Consider the following 17,885-nt stretch of genomic DNA (forward strand, 5'->3'; position numbering starts at 1 on the left):
AAAATAAATTCCCAATTAAAATTAAAATAAATATACTTTCATATTTTTATTTAGCCTAATAGTTAAAATCACCTTTAAAGAAATTATTTCCCCTAAAGCTTTTACTTTACGATGCTAAAGTATTTAAAATGTTTTTCAGAAAACTAAATTCGTTCATACTAACGTTTTATTATACAATTTTATTTATATTATATTCTGAGAATTTGAATTTATAATTAAAAAATAATTATTTAACCTTTTTTAAGATATTCGCTAAACAATTTGTTTTAGACAACCCGTGCCTCGTTCAAATCGCAAATGAAACTAAACATAATCAGACATGTCATCAACACCAAAGGAATTCCAAAATCTCTAGTTAAAATTGATTTCATGAAAACAGAAATGGCATCATCTACCAGAATTTGTCTCATCACATCATGGCATATAAAAATACAAACTTCACTGTCCGTACTCTAAGAGCGTCAAACAACTTTTTTTCCCCATGCAATCCTTTTTTCTTTCTTTTCACATACAAGCCAACAGTAGTAAAACAGTGCTTATTTATATACACAGAGAAGGGAAAGAATACAAACCATTCATTGTTTTTCACTTATAGCGCTTCTGCAACTGAGTAGTGCACTTCAGTAACTGATTTTTTCAAGAAGCTAGTTCCACAGTTCGAATCAAGGGCATCTAATTCAGTAGAAGCTACAAGCACTTTATCACAAGAATCCATCGACTTGTAGCACAAACCAGAAGTTCCACTCATCTTGCGAAACTGCTTATCTTTGCTGTTGCCCCCTCGAGACGAATTTCCCTTTTGACCCTTCTTCCCATTCTTCTTTTCAGGCTTCTTCTTTCTAGATTTCTGTTGCTTCTTGTTGCTTTTGACAGTGTGTGATAACAATGTAGGTATCGGATCATACACATCGGGGGCCCATTTCACATTTAGTTTCACCTGTGATCCCCCATGTTTCTCACGGCTACCTTTCATGGCAGATACGAGCTTCAGAGGAGCCTGTGGTATAAAATACAGGAAAATTGAATCTCCATAAACCAGAAATGGCACATGCTAAGATAGATATCAGTTCACAATATCTGTTAAAAAACTATGCGTCAGATAATGTGACTCCATCAACCTGTCGCATATATAGTACGATGAAAACTTCCTAATCTCTTCAAATCTCACTCCTCTCTGGAGGGGCCACATAGAAAGGGGGATATGTGAAAGATAATGTTATACTAACCTTACAAGATACATTTACTCCATTATCAACAGAAACGCAAACCTAACAAAAAACCCACAAGAAAACATGCTAAATATAACTAATTCGAGATACTCTCAAAACAAAGTAATTAACTGATTCCTAAGTTAAAATGGACATATACATGGGCATGAAAACACATTAAAATTTAAGGGTTGAAATATATTGAGGTTTTGAAATATATTCAGATGGGAAATATAAAAATTGTAGAGTTGATTTAAAGCACCAATCCTTCTGTTGCAATGAAAAATCGATGGCTATATAGTTCCAAAAGGCAGAACAAAATCTTCCTTGATGATTGTTTCAAAACAAAAATGAGAAAGAGTCGAAAGGTACGCATAAACATAATTTAATACTTAATAAATTTTCCAATGTGTTACATAACAAGAAAAACTCTGTGCAATCCTTCATGAATAAGATTGCCATTTTGTGATTGCGATCTGGGTAACAGTTGATCCTCAAAACAGCCTACCAAAATAAATTTGCTTACGACATATATGATAGACCAGGTCCCCCTTGAAAATATCTACAAACGCTTTAATAAAAAGCAGAACAAAGAGCACAATGAACTAATACCCTAGAGCGAGTACTTGAAAGAAATTGTCAATTAAAAACAAATAATTTATTTAAAGAAACGAGCCAAACGATACATTCTAAATCTTTCAGTATTTTCTCAAATCAAGCATATACTTTTACAAAATCACATTCAAGCATTAGTGACAGTGTACAATACTATTAATGTAAATCTACGAACTTACAGGCAGAGATATTGAGCGTGAGTAAGTTTGATGAGCAGAATGCTCAGATAGTGATTCTGTGACCAATGTATTGGCCTCCTCATCAGACGAGCTTGAAGGCAATGTTGTATTAGGAGTTGGGAAGGTTGCAGATTTTGTCAAACACATCGAGTTTACTTTTGTCTCTTGCTTGTTAATTGCTCCACACAATTTTTCGTCACTCTCACTACAGATATCATTACCCTGGGGATCGTGTACAGGTTTCTGGGCATCTTCAATATGTAGTGACTCACTAAAAGTCATTCCAAGAATATTTACAAAATTGTCATGAGAGCACATGTCCATCAATGGTATCAGGTACCGAGGCACCTAAAAGAAAAAACATATCAGATGAATAATAAAAACACTAAACTATAAAAAAAGAACTAAAACTAAACAATTAAAACATTCCCCCAATACATATATATATTTCACTATTAATATAGAAATAGTGTGGACCAGAATTAAAAATAAAGGGAAAAAACACATCTAATGTACACCCAAATGAATAAAAAAGGAACGGCACAGTTTTGAATCAATGAACTCTGGTGTACTCAGATGTACTGGAAGATAAGAGCCAACAGCCCCCCACTTTTGTTCTCTATCAAGAGGGCTAACTGATTAGTGTCTATCAAATCTTCAAAAAGGAGAATACTTTAACTTTGATCCACTGTCAGTACACAATTTTTTACACAGTCCTTCAGCTAGAAATATTGTTAAATGTGACTACATGACTTTCAAGTAACCATTACAAAAGTTAAAAAATTTCAATTATAGGCCAATCTATAATTAAAGTACGTCACATGAATATTTTCACGGTCACTGTTTCTCAATGTATACGAATATAAAAAAAGTTACATAACTATCAATAAATAAATAAATAATATATCAAATATGAAATAACATCATGATACATTCCTAATTACAACTTCTAAGTATAATTAATCCAACCTAATCGAACTATTTCCATAATCGCATTGTTCTAATCTAAATGACCACGCCAAGAGTCAGATCTAATCATACCAGCATGATTTTGAACACAAAAACAAAGAGAGGCATAGTCATAAACCAGAAACATGGCTTACATGGACAAAATAGGCAAGGCTCATTGAATTCAAACACGGTAACAACAAACTCATACATTACAAACAAATCTATAAAAGAACATGACACCTAATCTATGATATCCCAAGGTAAATGTTCCCAAAACTTGAAAGTTGAAAATAAAAATACCTTTAAAAACGACGTTTGAAACTGCAACTACAACGCTATCTAAACAGAACTGATAACAACAATCACAGAAAGAACAGCAAAACCAGACCCTGGATCTCGATCCGTTGACGGAATAATCACACCTCGTTTGGAGCAGAACCAACAACAACAACGATAAAGAGGGAAAGAAAAGAGAAGCGGAGAAAACGAGAGTCGTAGCGTTAACTAAGATTACCACGCCGATCACTTTTTTCTAAGTTTTTCAGACGATGAAAGGAAGATCCACCATGGAAAATGATCAAGGAAGGAAGCAGATGGAGAAGACCGGGTAGCGAAGGCATTATTCTATGCTCTTCGAAACCCCCAAAGACTTACACGCCCAACAAATCAAATCGGAGAGTATTGTAAGACTGCAATTCCAAATCGAATAACCCAACACTAAAACGCATAGATCAGATTTAGATTTAACTTTAACCCATGGATAGAATCAAACAATATATCTATCTATGACCAGAAACACCGTAAAGGGAGGAGAAAAAAGAGATAGAAGAAAATTGTTGTCGGATGAAGAACAAGGATTCTGGATTAGGTTGTAGGTTGTTTGGAATGGAGGTGAAAAATGAATTTATATGAGAGGAATCTAGAAGGTCAAGCTTCATGTTGTTGTCTTGTAATTAACCAGACCGAATCTCCAACGTACACGTTGCATTCATCGCGGGGATCTTAGATATTTTTGACCTTGTCTCACAGCTGTCATTATTGGCCCAGGCCCAATAACATATATTGGCCCAACTAATTATTAAAGAAATCCCGAAAACAACGTCTTATCTAATCTTCACTTTACCCACATCAACTTATGGGTTATATCATATTATATTATCTTAAAGTTAGATATTTGTATTTTTAAAGTATTTCGTTTGAATTTATTTTAGTTCTTTTTTTATTTTATGGATTACATCTTAAGTTATTAAATCGGATTATTTTCTGCAATCATTATTATTTCAAATTGGAAAAAAATATTAAACTCGATGTTGTCGGTAAGAATTTGATCCTGAATCTTTTGTTCAACAAAATACTCAGATTTTTTTTCTCTTCATATTTTGTCGTCATCATTTCTTTATTTTTATCCTTTTTATCTTTATTTTTAAATTTATTTACTTCATCTTATCCGTCTATTTTTATTTTTAACTCGTCTATTTTTTTATCTTTTGTATTTTTTTAATCAATTAAGGAAGATCATTGTAACCGTACCAACATAGAATCCATACAATCTCTTGGAAAATGATAATTTAATTTATTCTAAAATATAATTTCATTTTTTTTTCATTTAATCTCTTTCTGCGAATCTAAAAGGGTTTAGTCTTGAAAACTCATCACCAACATAATAAGGCCTTTCACTTATATCCTCATACAATTTGACAATTCTTAATAAAAAAAATAGAGTAATGCATAACTGTATAAAGAAGTGGAAACTTAATTGAGATTATATCGACTATTTTTGAGATTAGTTTATTGGTTTTTCGAATTTAGTTTGGTAAAAAGGATTGCATATAAGTATTGTTATAATTCTTTTATAGTTTCTTTATTAACAATGTTATTTTATTTGACTTTAATAAAATAAAAGTGTTAATAAAAAATATGACAATATTAATTAATTTACGTAATTAAAGTGATTAACTCAATGAATTCAATTTGCTTTTAGTCAATTTGTTTTGAATGTAATATTCTATTTTAATAATATACAACTATTAGAAAAGATATCATATATAAATTGTTGAAATGATAGATAACTCCAAAAACATAAGTGTTTCCATAGGATTGATATCCTTAACCCAAAGCATTCAAAGTTGTTCGCTTCATTTTTCCGTTTGTGTTGTTCTTTCTCTTCTCCTTGTCCAAGTTGCGGGGGAGGGTATCTACAGAAGACACTTTGACGCTCAAGTCAATGACTTTGCGTAATAATCTTATAATAAAGATTAGTTATCAGAGTTCAAATTACCTGTCTTTTTTGTCAGACAAATATTTATAAATATTACAATGAGCTTACCATTAGGTCTGAGATTAATCACCAATAAATGACTATTAACCAGCATTCGTGTGTGGTTAAACAACTTGCCCACATCAAACTATCACACACCAAGGTTCATATATCAAACATTTATGACCAAGAAATAATCATTAGACTAAAGACATCCTGCTACTTTTCACGACATACCTCACCCTACTTGAAAATGGAAAGTTTTTAAGAGTGTCAGGATCATCCTCCATTCCAGAGCAATACTACATCAATACATAACACTACTGAACACCACCATAAAATATTTCAACGACATCCATGGAATTATGTCAACCACACATCCCATGCACATAACCGATAACACTCGTCATAACCATGTATGAAATAAATACTAAATATATTCACATTCATCATAATCTCATACTTGAATAAACACCATACAGTTTCACAATCATTTTATTAACCAAGCATGGTTTCATCATTCACATAATCACATACATTAATTAACATATCATAAGTCGCATAAGTAAACTTAGTTAAAATTTTGATATTTTCGCTCAACCACCAAATCTACTCACTCGGCTAGTAATACTTGTCAATACACTTGCTTAACCACCAAACTTGCTCGCTTAGCGAATGTACTCTCACTCAAGCACTATATCTACTCGGGTAGCGAGAAAACTACTAGAACTTACAAACAAAATTTCCCAAAAGTCGCCCAGCAAGTATATTCTCGCCCGACGAATATCAAGTTAGTGAAATCTCTGACTTTGACTTCTCCTAGCGAGAATAAGCTCGCCCAGGGAATCTGCATAATTTTGCATAACATAATAGGATTATGCATATTTATGTCATTTCAGTCTTGCAAAACCAATTTAACACTAACCACAGATGCTCAAAACAACCAACCATCAAATTAAACACAAACCAATGACTCAATTCACCTCAAATGTAATATCAATCACATAGTATACCAACATTTCAACATTTAATCATTAAAAACAATACAAAGCCCCTAACTAAACTCAACAGGTCAAAATTCATCCAACAACTAAATTTCACAAAATAACTATCATACAAGCCTACAATCAACTGTTATAATTTTCCTATCACTTGAAATCAAAGTAACCAAACCAGATTGCACTTAAGACCATCCAAATTACTAAATTGGTATTCTTGACCTTATGATTCATTCAAAAACATGTTTAAACATTATATTGAATACCAATTTGTTTAATTTGGCCAACGACTCGATCCATCGTATCAAACCAATTTCAACCAAAGTCCAAACAAAAATTTAGCATATCAAGTGACTAGCATTACATCTAACTAACCAGATCCTAAAAATCATAATTTCAAAACATCAACACCATGTTCATTCAACAAGATTCACCTTAGCAACTCTACATATCAATTTAACAATTTCAAACCTAATCAAACATGCAACACAATTTATCAAATCATCAACAACATCAAAAAGTGGTAGTTAGTTTTCCTTACTTTATAGAAAACCAAACTGCTATAGAAAACCTAAACCAGTTCCACAAGCAGGAAGTCATATCTGCTTCTACGAACCATATAAACACAATCAAAGTCTCATATACTCCTACGACCATGGAAACACAATTAATGTACACCATTAGAACCACTGGTCAACAAAGAGTTTTATAGAAAATTTAAACTTCACCTGCATATACAATAGACTTGCAATCAAAGGAAGATAAAATAAAACAAAAAAAAGCATCAGAAAATGAACTTACTCTATTTAAGAAACTTATTAATCCAAATTGAAACGTTTGCCGTCAAAATCAATCCTAATATCTTAATTATTCAATCAGATGAATAAATGATAAAAATTTCTAAAGAGAAGTCAAAGAGCTCTAGAAACTGGTTTATAGACAGATAATATATTTTAAGATTATGATACTCAGTCATAATGAAACTATTCACATTAAAATTCTTTAATATTAAAAAAATCGAGGAGGTGTTAGTATCATAAATCACAAAAGTCGCTTAATTTATGAGGAGGTGTTTTACATGTTAGTAGTTCCTTTGTTAAGCAACTGTTACATTAGATATAATTGATAACAAAAGTGCTACAAAAAGTTTAAAATACGAATAGAAATTATTGTTAAAGTATGTATAGTTTATTCACATTGAAGTAACATTAAAATAGAATTGGGTATAAGCAGAAAAATTCAAAAGACACATTAAAATAATATATTCAAAATGTCTATCTTTTTTTTCATAATAAAATATAAAATACTAAAGATTTTGAAGATACATAATAAAATAACTTTCCATATCACAATTTTTTTAAAATTTAATTAATAGAAAATGTTCAATTTTGCACAATTTAAAAAACCTTTTAATAATAATGATGGTTTAATATTATAATTGTTAGTTTATTTCAATTTTCTTAACAAGTTAAGCATTTAAAATTCATAGCAAAACTGTTTTAAAATGTGAAGTTTACATTCATTCTCTATTCGCCCTTTATAAAAATTTTAAGCTTTTAAATAAACTTCCAGCTAATTGCAACTTTATAAGACCAATTAAATAAAGCTAACTCATTTCTATCCATAAGCCAAGCATCTACCATCAAAACAGCTAGTTTTAGTGCAAATGGGAGAAACAAAAACTTGCTCTAAGACTACAAAACCTGAGCAAAGATAATTCATTATTGTAAGCATCTCTGTTTCACATCCTTTACAGTATGTAATTTAAAGCTCAAACAGATCCCTAGATGCGGTCTTCTGAGATTTAGTCTGTGAAAAGCAGAAGAAATCAATATTTGCAGAGCAAAGGAAATGAAATGCCGGCTGGCTGTGACCTCTGTTGGCAACTCTTTGAACTTGATTTCTGATGAAGGATCAATTCTTATCTTGTACCTGTCAGGCTATCGCAGATAGGGAAAACATGAGAGAAGTCAAACGTGGATGACAAAACGTTCAAATTCAGAAGCATGCGTGTACTCTATGCAATCAAACATGAAATAAGAAAGTTCTTCAGTTGCGTTCAGGGAAAACTGCAAAATTGTAGCATAACACGTAATGGAATATCAAAAGATATTCTGAGGACGCATAATTAATTAAAACTAAGTTTTACCGCGCGAAGCACATAGGGTGCTTTTAAAACATGGAAGTTACCTACCTACTTATCTAAGAAAGTGCTGGGACAAGCCAAACTGACAGCAACTGCTATTGACTATCGTACAAGAAGGAAGTGAAAGTGAAAATGAAAATTGAAAACTAGTTAGAATTGTTTTCTCAATTCACGAAGGGATTTATCTTCCATGGTGTTTCCCAGCTTCTTTTTATAACGATGTGGCCATTTTATTGTTTGAAAATACTCGTAAATCTATGATTTATCTGTTCATTGGTAAGCCAACACTTGCAGTATATTTGGACTAGCATCATCCTTAACAGGCATATATATTTTCATGTTAAAGCCACAAACTTTATGTAGCGGCTTCAGGTTTGATGGGCGCCAATGTTTAGAGATGGAAAACAAGCATACACTTAGAGTCTATTTAGACAAACTTCTTTATAAACACTTCTAGAAGAGAAGAGAAAAAATGAAAAATTGAATGCACTTTATTATATGCTAAAATTAATGTATGCATAAATTAATTTGTAAAAGTTCACGTATAGTTTCTCTCCTAAACTATTATTTTAAACTTATTTTAGCTTACGGAAAAATCTGTTTAATTTTTTCCTTCTTTTCTCTACTAAAAATGTTTTTTGAGAAGTTTGTCTAAATTCACCCTTTGGTACACTAGCAAAAGCTTCCAAAAACAAGGTCCTGGTACAGTTAGCAAGGTCACAGCAAGTTAACTATATTAAACTAAAGCAAGTTATTTACTAATGAGAACGTCTCCTTTAAACATTCAAGAATTTCAACTGTATCCAAGCTAATGCGCAAACCACAAGTTATCAAAGAAGTTAATATTAAGGACTGTGCATAACTAAGTATATTTTTGAAGTCAAGGCTTATTTACACTGTTATTCTCCTAGTTTCACTGAACTTCGACCCCCGCCCCCCGAGTTAACAAATTCAATTATATTTTTTGTCACTCATTGATTAGTAGAATGCCATGTAATATTCACATAAAAATCTTCCTTTAAGAGTGTCAGGCCATAAAACTACAAATTTCAGCAAAAGAAAAAGGACAGCCATTTTAAACGAAGATACAACTGCATCAAGAACAAAACCGACTTGCATCAATTTTCAAAACTCTGGGGAGAGGTTACCATAATTGGAATAGGGCAACCAAAACCAACTCTAATGAAACTAAAAGGACAAAAACTGTAATCCCAGCATTGGGAGATCCATCCCCTACGTTCACGGAAACAGTTTGCAATTTTGCACCCAGCAAACCTCATCTACAAGACTAAAAGTCACCATTTGCAATATGAAGTGGGTATTTCAATTCATGTTAAATCACATAGAATCGTATTGTTATTCTACTAACACGCTAACATGATTTTTTTTTTTCAAAACATGTACTTGTTTTGTTCCAAATTGGTATTGAGTTGAAACACCTTTAGCTAGATTTTGCATTGGAAAAAAAGTATATCTACAGTAACGTCCATCTAAATTAAAAAATTCCACACGTAATCACACAATTCGAAAATAAATTTCGACAAAAATCAATATCATTAAAAGCCAATTTTATAAACCCTCACTGAGGTACACCCTCCTTCAAACTCAATTTTAGTAACGCTCAACCAAACACACATCCGTTATGCATATAAAGTCTGGAAAAATAAAAAGCTAACCAACAGTTCAATGTAGACTGACACGAAAAAACGATAAGGCACTAGTCTTTTATGAAAAACCTTGTCTTAGAAGTACTTTACTTCCATGAATGCGTGGCTTGCCTTATACCCCCCCCCCCCCCCCCCCCCCCCCCTCTTCAAGCAATCAATCACCCCGTTAAATAAGTAAGCTACTTGAATAATATTTGAATAATCACAATTCCAGGAGAAAAGTGAGATGCATAAGGAAAAGGGATAGTGGATACAAACCTAGGAGAAGCCGCGTTGATGTTCCTGTGAAGAATGCGAGCGTCGGCGGAATCCTTGGTCTCAATCAACTCCCTCAAACCCTGGTTCTCCTGTTTCTCCTCCTCCACCTCTTCCTCTTCCTCTTTCTTGACAACAGGATCCGCAACAGCAGCAGAGGCACAACCAGGTCTAGGCTTAAACCACTGAAAGTAATTACCGTATATATACTCAGGATTGTAACCGAATTCCTCGTCGAAAGCCATGATGTGGCCGTGCCACTCCCACACGCGATACCCAGAAGCCTCTTCGTCTTGAAACCCGACGCAGATGTGGTGGTCCCTAACAGACACCGCCTGGCCCGAATTGGGTTTCAAGAGGGATTCGCCGTTGCCGCTGAGGATGATTTTGATCACTTCCTTCTCCAGCTTAGCCTCCTCCCTCACCAGCTCCGACTTCCCTTCGAAGCTCTCTTCGTCGGCGTCGTCCTCGTCGAGGTCGTTGAATAGGAAGTCCTCGAGAGACTGCGTAACCAAAGGGTTGTTGATCGGAGCTCGCAGCTGGAGCCTGCCCATCATGGTTTGCAGGAGCAGGTTGTCCAAGTTCGAGTTGGAACCGTTCGGGAACGCACTCATGGTGTTTGATATGAGTTCGCACTGAACGAAATCAGAACGAGGGTTTTAGAATGAAAGGGAATAATGAAGGGCAGACTCTGAAGTGAAGGGTTTATGGGTTATTTTATCGTTATTTATACCCACACGTCACACCTTCGACATTCGTGCATTGCTTGATATTAACTACTTGTTAATGGAGCGGGAACTAACCGGACAAAACGGGTTTGGGTTGCCCGTTTAAATATGTTTAAAAAAACAAGTAAAGTATATATATTTACTTCATTTATACAAAATATCTAATGTATAAAAAGTATTTTTTGAATATTTAATATACGGAAATTCAATATTTATTCATTAAAATCTTTGAATTAATATACCCTTTGACAATTTCTTTTACGCATTTCAAGATACCTAATCTCTTTCAGAATGAAATTGACTTTGACAAATTGCAATTGATTATCACTCACTTCCATAAAAGATTTATTAGTAAATTTAAAGAAATTATTGAAAATTTTCTCTAAATTCACATTGGCAGAAATAGGAATAGGTTAACTGAACATTGTTTAAAAAAAAAATCAAAATCCAAGCCTAATATATTACTTCTATATTTTCTAAGATTTATTCAATACTTTTAGAAGTTCAGCTTGGACTTTTAATATACTTAAAAATTAATTTATATTAACATATATGGTCGTGAAAAAAAGTTTAAAAATTATAACTGAGAACAATTATTTAAAAGTTTCAGTTACAAATAATTACAATAACTAATCGCAATTTAACAGCTAACTAAAATAAATAAATTTTATTAGGATAATGAAAAGGCTATATTTAACTCTATAAACTGCAATGTATTTAACGCTGTAAATACAAAAAGACAGGATTTTCTCTCAAACTCACAAAACACATCTCATCAAAATCCATCTCACGATTACAGTTATATTTTAGAATTATTTTTATTATTTAATTGAAATATTAATTTAAAATAAAAGTTCCAATTATCAATAATTATTTTATAACTGAGAATAATTACTCAAAAGTTTCAATTATCAATAATTATTTTTAAAAAAATCCATAACATCGATATATCAATCATTTCAAGTTTTTTTTTAAATTTATTTTTGTGTAAATAACGACTTTTACAATTAGAAAACATTTTGAATTGTATTGTTTTAGCGAAGAATTCATCTTAAACTAACCAAATAATTTTATTTATCGTTCTCTTTTGTTTACTTTAATTCCAATGTGACACTGTATAACATAAAAATAGCTACCAAGTATCACAAAAAATGGCCTACATCCATCATAACATATAAAACAAGCATAATAAAAGATAGGAAACACCAAAATACAGCTAATACACAATGGAAAATGGATCCAAACTACAAATATCAATTAGAAATGGCTACAGCATGAGAAATGGTTTCTATAACCAAACCATGATTTATTTTTATTCACACATTAAAATTATTATAAACAAATACTCGCATCTTGCTTAAATTTATTATAAGCAAACAGTTTTAAGATTAAATTGTAAATTTAAGAAATAAGGGAAGATAACCTAACCCATTTTTATCTTTATACGAGTAAGCTGACACTTGTTATATAGGCAAAAGCTTTCAATAGAAAGACACGCAGTTGGGAAATTCACCCCAAGTTAACAATAAAATGATAAAGCAATTTATTTAATAATGCGAGATCTCGTTTAACCTCTTAAGGTTTTGAACTGATTCCAAGCCAATTCACAAACCATAAATTATCAAAGATGTTAATATCAGCACTGGTTAATGCATAATATTACTGTGCATATACTTATTTCACTATTGTTTTCTTAACATCCTAACAAAACCAATAAAGATTAACAATCTTGATCCTGTTTTCTAGTACTAGAAGAGGGAATATAAATTTATACACGGATAAAACATTCGAAATTGAACACGACAAGATTATGCATATGCTGAGAGGCAGATACATGTGACTGAATTGCAGGGATACATATTTGAATTTGAAATTGAGCACATGTAAAAAAAGCATTTGCTAAGAGGAAGGAACACCTGTCCAAAGTAAAATGTTTTCTTTTTATTCCAACATAATATTCATAATGCAGCCTTTTTCCAAGCAAATATCATCAATTGTTCCGCCATTCAAAATCCTTGACGTGAATGTTCATCAACGGCTACCGCCTCAAGCTTTCCACTATGTAGTCCGCATACAAGCTCCTTCTCAACAAAGAGAAGTTTTATAAGAAACTAATAGAGGTCTATATGCCAATAAAATAACTATAATAACTATAATATAGGGGAATTTGAAAGACATTTTCTACAAATTTAAAAAGCCATTTCAAAGAAAATAGAACATGGTGTGGAACTAAGAACTGAATAACTCAATCCAAAACCTTTGGACCACTTGAGTTTCCAAACCAGTAATGATTGAAGTAAAATAGTAAAGACGAGTGTTGCTTACATGGATCTCTTAACCGCTTCAAAAGCAGCTGAGGCAGGCAAAAAGTCGTTTACAGCAACTTCCTTGTTTTCATTCTTCTTGTCTATAAATCCTTTGTGAAGGAAAATGTATAGCTTTTATTACATGCTGAACTAAAATGACCAATGCGTTTCATGATTTCATTATGTCTATAGACCATAAAAAATAAAAAAAATTGAGAATCAGGCGTCAAATTTTGAAAATTTGGAAGGATACAGTCTTCAAAAAAGCGACGAATTTCAGCTAAACGATGTGGAGGAAGCTCCTTGATATCATTGTAATGACGATACTCAGGATCATCAGCACAGACAGCGATTATTTTATCATCTTTCTCCCCCTTTAAATCAGCACAATTAGTGGATACTCAGTATTCAATAAGCAAAAGACTGAGTTATTGCCATGTGGTAAATTTAATGTTTGATATACTATACCTGATCAATCATGGGCATGAGACCGATTGCTTTGGCCCGAAGAAAGCAGCCGGGAAGAACTGGCTCCTGCCCAAGTATGTGGGAAGTTTAGTATCATACAAAGCATACGCAACATAAATTAGAGAAATTTAATACTAAGATGATAAATAAGATCCGTAAATGTAAGATGATCACCAAGTATTGTTTGGCTAGAAGACTCTACTCATCAGTTGAAATTGAGAAATTCATTATTGGATATCAACTTGACTAGCATAAAATTTGAACCACCAGTGCATAACATAGTAAAATAAATTTAAGTTCGTGCTTAAAATGGATTTGAACATTAATAGAGATTACTTCATTAAGAAAATGAGATGCAGAAAATCGAAGGGATGTATATGTCAATGAAGTTCGATTGTTGCCAAAAAGAGATACACGATGCCGCTGATTTTCAATGAAAGGTTGATAATATGAATGGATATATAAATACCTGCATGATGATCAAGACATCCAGGGGATCACTGTCCTCACAAATAGTACGTGGGATAAAACCATAGTTGTGAGGATAAACAACCGATGAGTAAAGCACGCGATCGATCTGTGCATAGATTAGTGTTTAGCAACTTGACTTAGTAACTGCAGAAGCCAAAATAACTGAGCAACTATTACAAGTTACAACCTTGATAAGTCCCGATTTTTTATCCAGCTCGTATTTCACCTTGCTTCCTTTCCCTATCTCAATCACCTGCAATATTCAGTCAAGTTACATTACAAAATTGCTCAAATATAAACTTAAAGATCTTAATTTTTCTGTCCTTTGGAAACATAACAATATTGCAACTTCACAACTTAACAAATAACATGCAAATTCGTATTACCAGGGTTGTATCAGAAGTTGAAGGGGGCAAATTTTGTTTCATAATCTACAACTTAAACAACAAAGTCTATACCAACTATTTCGATAGCATTTGAGGAAAAAAGAAGCATGAAAGAATAAATGAAAACAGAGCAGAGGGCATTTTCTTTGTTATTTTCCTTGGTTCTAACCTTTAAAATCCTTTCTGAAGAAATTTACTCATCTAGGTATATGTGAACTACATGCCCTAGACTCTAAAATGTAAAGTTTACTTCACTATTCAGTCATTCTTACACAATTGAAGATCGTTGGAGCGCCAGGCCCTGCATTGTGAAAGAAAACAGAGTTAGCTTGGAAACCAATTAAGGAAGAAAAAACGAACTCAATGCAATAGAAGTACTCACAAGACAGCCATAGGGACATTGTCGGGTAGATATCTAAAATTATAATACCAAAGATAGATGTTCAGGATTCTCTCAAGTGGGCACACACTGCTAATGGAATTTTTACTTCCAAGGATACATATTCCTTTCAAAGCCAGATTGGTCCTGTTTATAGCTGGTCGAAGGATATTTGCTTTAGTATGAGACTGATCATAACAAGGTTCCTACTGGTGAGGTTATGCATAGCAGGGTCGGTACTTTAGTTTTTATGCCCAGCCATTGCTTGCAACATGATGACACTATGGAGCATTGGTTTTTTCTCTGCCCTTTTGCCACCAGGTTTTAGAGTTGACTATCTAGTTTGACAGAGTAGCAACTAAACCCTCATCTCTTGATTCTATTTTGGGTATTTTACATAAACAAAGGAGTGAGAATGTTAAAATGGTTTTGATGGCTGCATTCATTCATATCCTCGATAACATATGGCAGCAGGAATCTTTTAGAGCTTGAAAACTTAAGGAGATCCTACTTTCAGAATTAAAAACTTGACCTATGCATATGATAACATTGCTGCAAATCGTTGCTCCGGAAGTATGCATTCTATCATCAAGGAGTTTGTCATCTTAAAAGCATTTGTTGATTGTTATCCTAAAAAAGCTCCAAAGATGCCTTAAGTAAATTGGTTACCCCGACTTTGTTATTGGTAAAGTGTAACTTAGATCGATCAGGTATTAAATTATCCTATATCAGTGTGGGGAGAAATTTTCAAGACTATAAGGCTAAGGTTATCGGCTGTTTTTCAATTTTTCTTGGTCATCATAGTTCTCTTGAAGCTGAATTACTAGGAGTGATGCATGATGCTATTGAGATTGTTCATAGGAAATATTGGTTTAGCCTTTGGATTGAGAGTGATTCTACGACTGTAGTAAACGTTTTTTTATTATTACTGGTGAGATAGTATTCCTCCTTTCTTAGTGCTGTTTTTTTTTTAAAAAAAAATTAATTTGTCTTATTTTGTATTCTCATAATTTTTTCGTGAGTTTGGCTCCACTACTCCCCCACTTGTATTGTTTTCTTATTCTTGAATATATTGATTGATGTTGATTGGGGTCTAAAGCTAGTTGGATTGTAATCAACATAACAAGTCACCATTTTCACCAATTTTTTAATGCTTAGTTGCGTACCTATCTCAAGGTCATGCCACGGGTGAGCAGCAACAGATCTCCTGGTCATAGATGATATAATCCTTTCATTAAGAGGAGGATGTGAGGACTGATGAGAAACGGGATCCTTGTTTGGAGTCTCCTTTGACGGAACCACGTTTGCAGCCTGAAAATAGCACCAATCAACAATACAAAAGTTTTTCCAAATATCAGTGACTAAATAGGAACGTTATTTCTCAATTTATTTTCCCCATCAGGCGCAATCTACGGCGGCTTGGCATAATATCATGTCTAAATCGCAACTATATACTATAGACAACTTAAAAGATAAAAAAAAGAAATGCTTACAATTGAACCTTTCTGAGATTACCAAAAAGCACGTTACTAAAAACTAATATTATAATGAGATCACGAAAGTATAATCACACCATATATATAAATTAATTAAATAACATAGATGCCCCTAGCTTATTTTTCCAATCTAATAAAATAAAATAAAGAATGAAAGCAAAAGATATATTACTTACAGTTTCGTTCTCCATGTCTGTTTCAACCATAACAGGTGGCAATTCTGAAACGGTAAAGAAAATAAATTTGCCATTCAGCTCCAAAGACCATCACCCACACTTCTTAGTCATATATAAAAGTTTAATAGATGAATCAGGGAATCGAATAATTTGTTTTTGAAATCAAACCAGGACATGTTTCCGTTTCCGTTTCCAAAGAGTACAAAAGGCAAACAGAAAGCAGAAAAAAACCGTCGGAAAAAAAAAGAATACGAAAATGACCGCAGATCTAATCAATTCGAATCCATAATCTACTCTTTAGAGAACGGAGGTTTGAAAACCATCACTCGCCACCTCAAATGGTTACAAAAAAAGCGCTCCGCAGAAGTTTGTTAAAAACGTCGCAAACACGGAAAGTTAGTGATCGGGACACGACAAAACCAGAACAAATCCAGCGTAGCCAGTTCCACAATCGCAAGTGAAACGACGCCGTGTGAGTGTGAAGTGAAAGCAGCGAAGAGAGAAACTCACCGGCGCAAGGGAAAGCTCGTCTGCAGAAGCAAGGAAAAGAAGTGAAGGACTGAGCACAGATCTCGAAAAACAAAAAAAAGCGTGTAAGATAAGTTAATGCTTATGCATGTGTGTGCGCAAAGAGCAGAAGAGAAAAGAGAAGAGATGACGGTGAAAACCTTTGGACGGTGCTTGATATTCTTCTTCTGTGCAAGGTAAAGGAGCAAACGAAAAAGTGTATGAAAATTAGAAAACTGAAATTCAATTAATGTAAGAAAATTCTAAGCCTTTGCTGCCGAGCTTGCGGCGGAAAAAAAAAATATAAAAAAATGCTATGAATTATTTCACCCCCTTTTCCAAAATTTATGTAACTATTATTTTGCTTTTTTTCAAGGAAAGACATGTTTGGTTGACAAAATTAAGGAAAATTATAAACTATTTATAATTAAATTTACATTTTATTATTTATAAGATAAAACTACTAATAGAATTCAAGATATAATGATGTAAATGCAAGACTCAGCTCATCCTTGTCGTCTTCATTACATTTAGTAAAATGGACTATTCCACGGAGTTAATTTCTAAATAAATAAAACAAATTGATAGGACCGAATTCTAGATTGGACTAATATTTTGAGTCTATTTAAAGTTTAAAAAAGAATGAATTTAAAATTAAGTAACATATTTATTTCTTAAGAGTAAATTACATA

General features: G+C 32.9%; 3 protein-coding genes across 6 annotated transcripts; all 3 read right to left on the reverse strand.

Moving 5' to 3' along the window:
* Positions 1-338: 338 nt before the first annotated feature.
* Positions 339-3,457, reverse strand: LOC124833449 (uncharacterized). 2 transcript variants are annotated; one of them, XM_088116794.1, is made up of 4 exons: positions 3,254-3,457; positions 2,003-2,350; positions 1,227-1,268; positions 339-997 (listed from the first exon to the last, which is right to left on the reverse strand). In XM_088116794.1, exons 2-4 carry the CDS (start codon positions 2,324-2,326, stop codon positions 590-592), a joined length of 774 nt encoding a protein of 257 aa, XP_087972920.1. In that variant the 5' UTR covers positions 2,327-2,350; positions 3,254-3,457; the 3' UTR covers positions 339-589. The 2 variants fall into 2 exon arrangements, with proteins under 2 accessions (XP_087972920.1, XP_047163891.1); XM_047307935.2 differs by lacking the exon at positions 1,227-1,268.
* A 4,423-nt stretch (positions 3,458-7,880) lies between these two features.
* On the reverse strand, positions 7,881-10,984 carry LOC124833458 (uncharacterized). Its single transcript, XM_047307953.2, has 2 exons — positions 10,280-10,984; positions 7,881-8,148 (listed from the first exon to the last, which is right to left on the reverse strand). Exons 1-2 carry the CDS (start codon positions 10,888-10,890, stop codon positions 8,130-8,132), a joined length of 630 nt encoding a protein of 209 aa, XP_047163909.1. The 5' UTR covers positions 10,891-10,984; the 3' UTR covers positions 7,881-8,129.
* Positions 10,985-12,718: 1,734 nt separating this feature from the next.
* LOC124833450 (soluble inorganic pyrophosphatase 4-like) lies at positions 12,719-17,448 on the reverse strand. Of its 3 annotated transcripts, none has more exons than XM_047307938.2 (11): positions 17,355-17,448; positions 17,197-17,216; positions 16,687-16,730; positions 16,181-16,325; positions 14,908-14,936; positions 14,437-14,502; positions 14,248-14,355; positions 13,779-13,844; positions 13,564-13,684; positions 13,330-13,411; positions 12,719-13,085 (listed from the first exon to the last, which is right to left on the reverse strand). In XM_047307938.2, exons 3-11 carry the CDS (start codon positions 16,714-16,716, stop codon positions 13,043-13,045), a joined length of 690 nt encoding a protein of 229 aa, XP_047163894.1. In that variant the 5' UTR covers positions 16,717-16,730; positions 17,197-17,216; positions 17,355-17,448; the 3' UTR covers positions 12,719-13,042. The 3 variants fall into 3 exon arrangements, with proteins under 3 accessions (XP_047163894.1, XP_047163892.1, XP_047163895.1); XM_047307936.2 differs by having other exon boundaries at positions 17,197-17,257; positions 17,355-17,425; XM_047307939.2 differs by having other exon boundaries at positions 17,197-17,245; positions 17,355-17,402.
* Positions 17,449-17,885: the final 437 nt, after the last annotated feature.

This window comes from Vigna umbellata, chromosome 5 (assembly GCF_029865625.1).
Source record: "Vigna umbellata cultivar VRB3 chromosome 5, Vumbellata_1.0, whole genome shotgun sequence".
In the NCBI taxonomy this organism is placed as follows: domain Eukaryota; kingdom Viridiplantae; phylum Streptophyta; class Magnoliopsida; order Fabales; family Fabaceae; genus Vigna; species Vigna umbellata.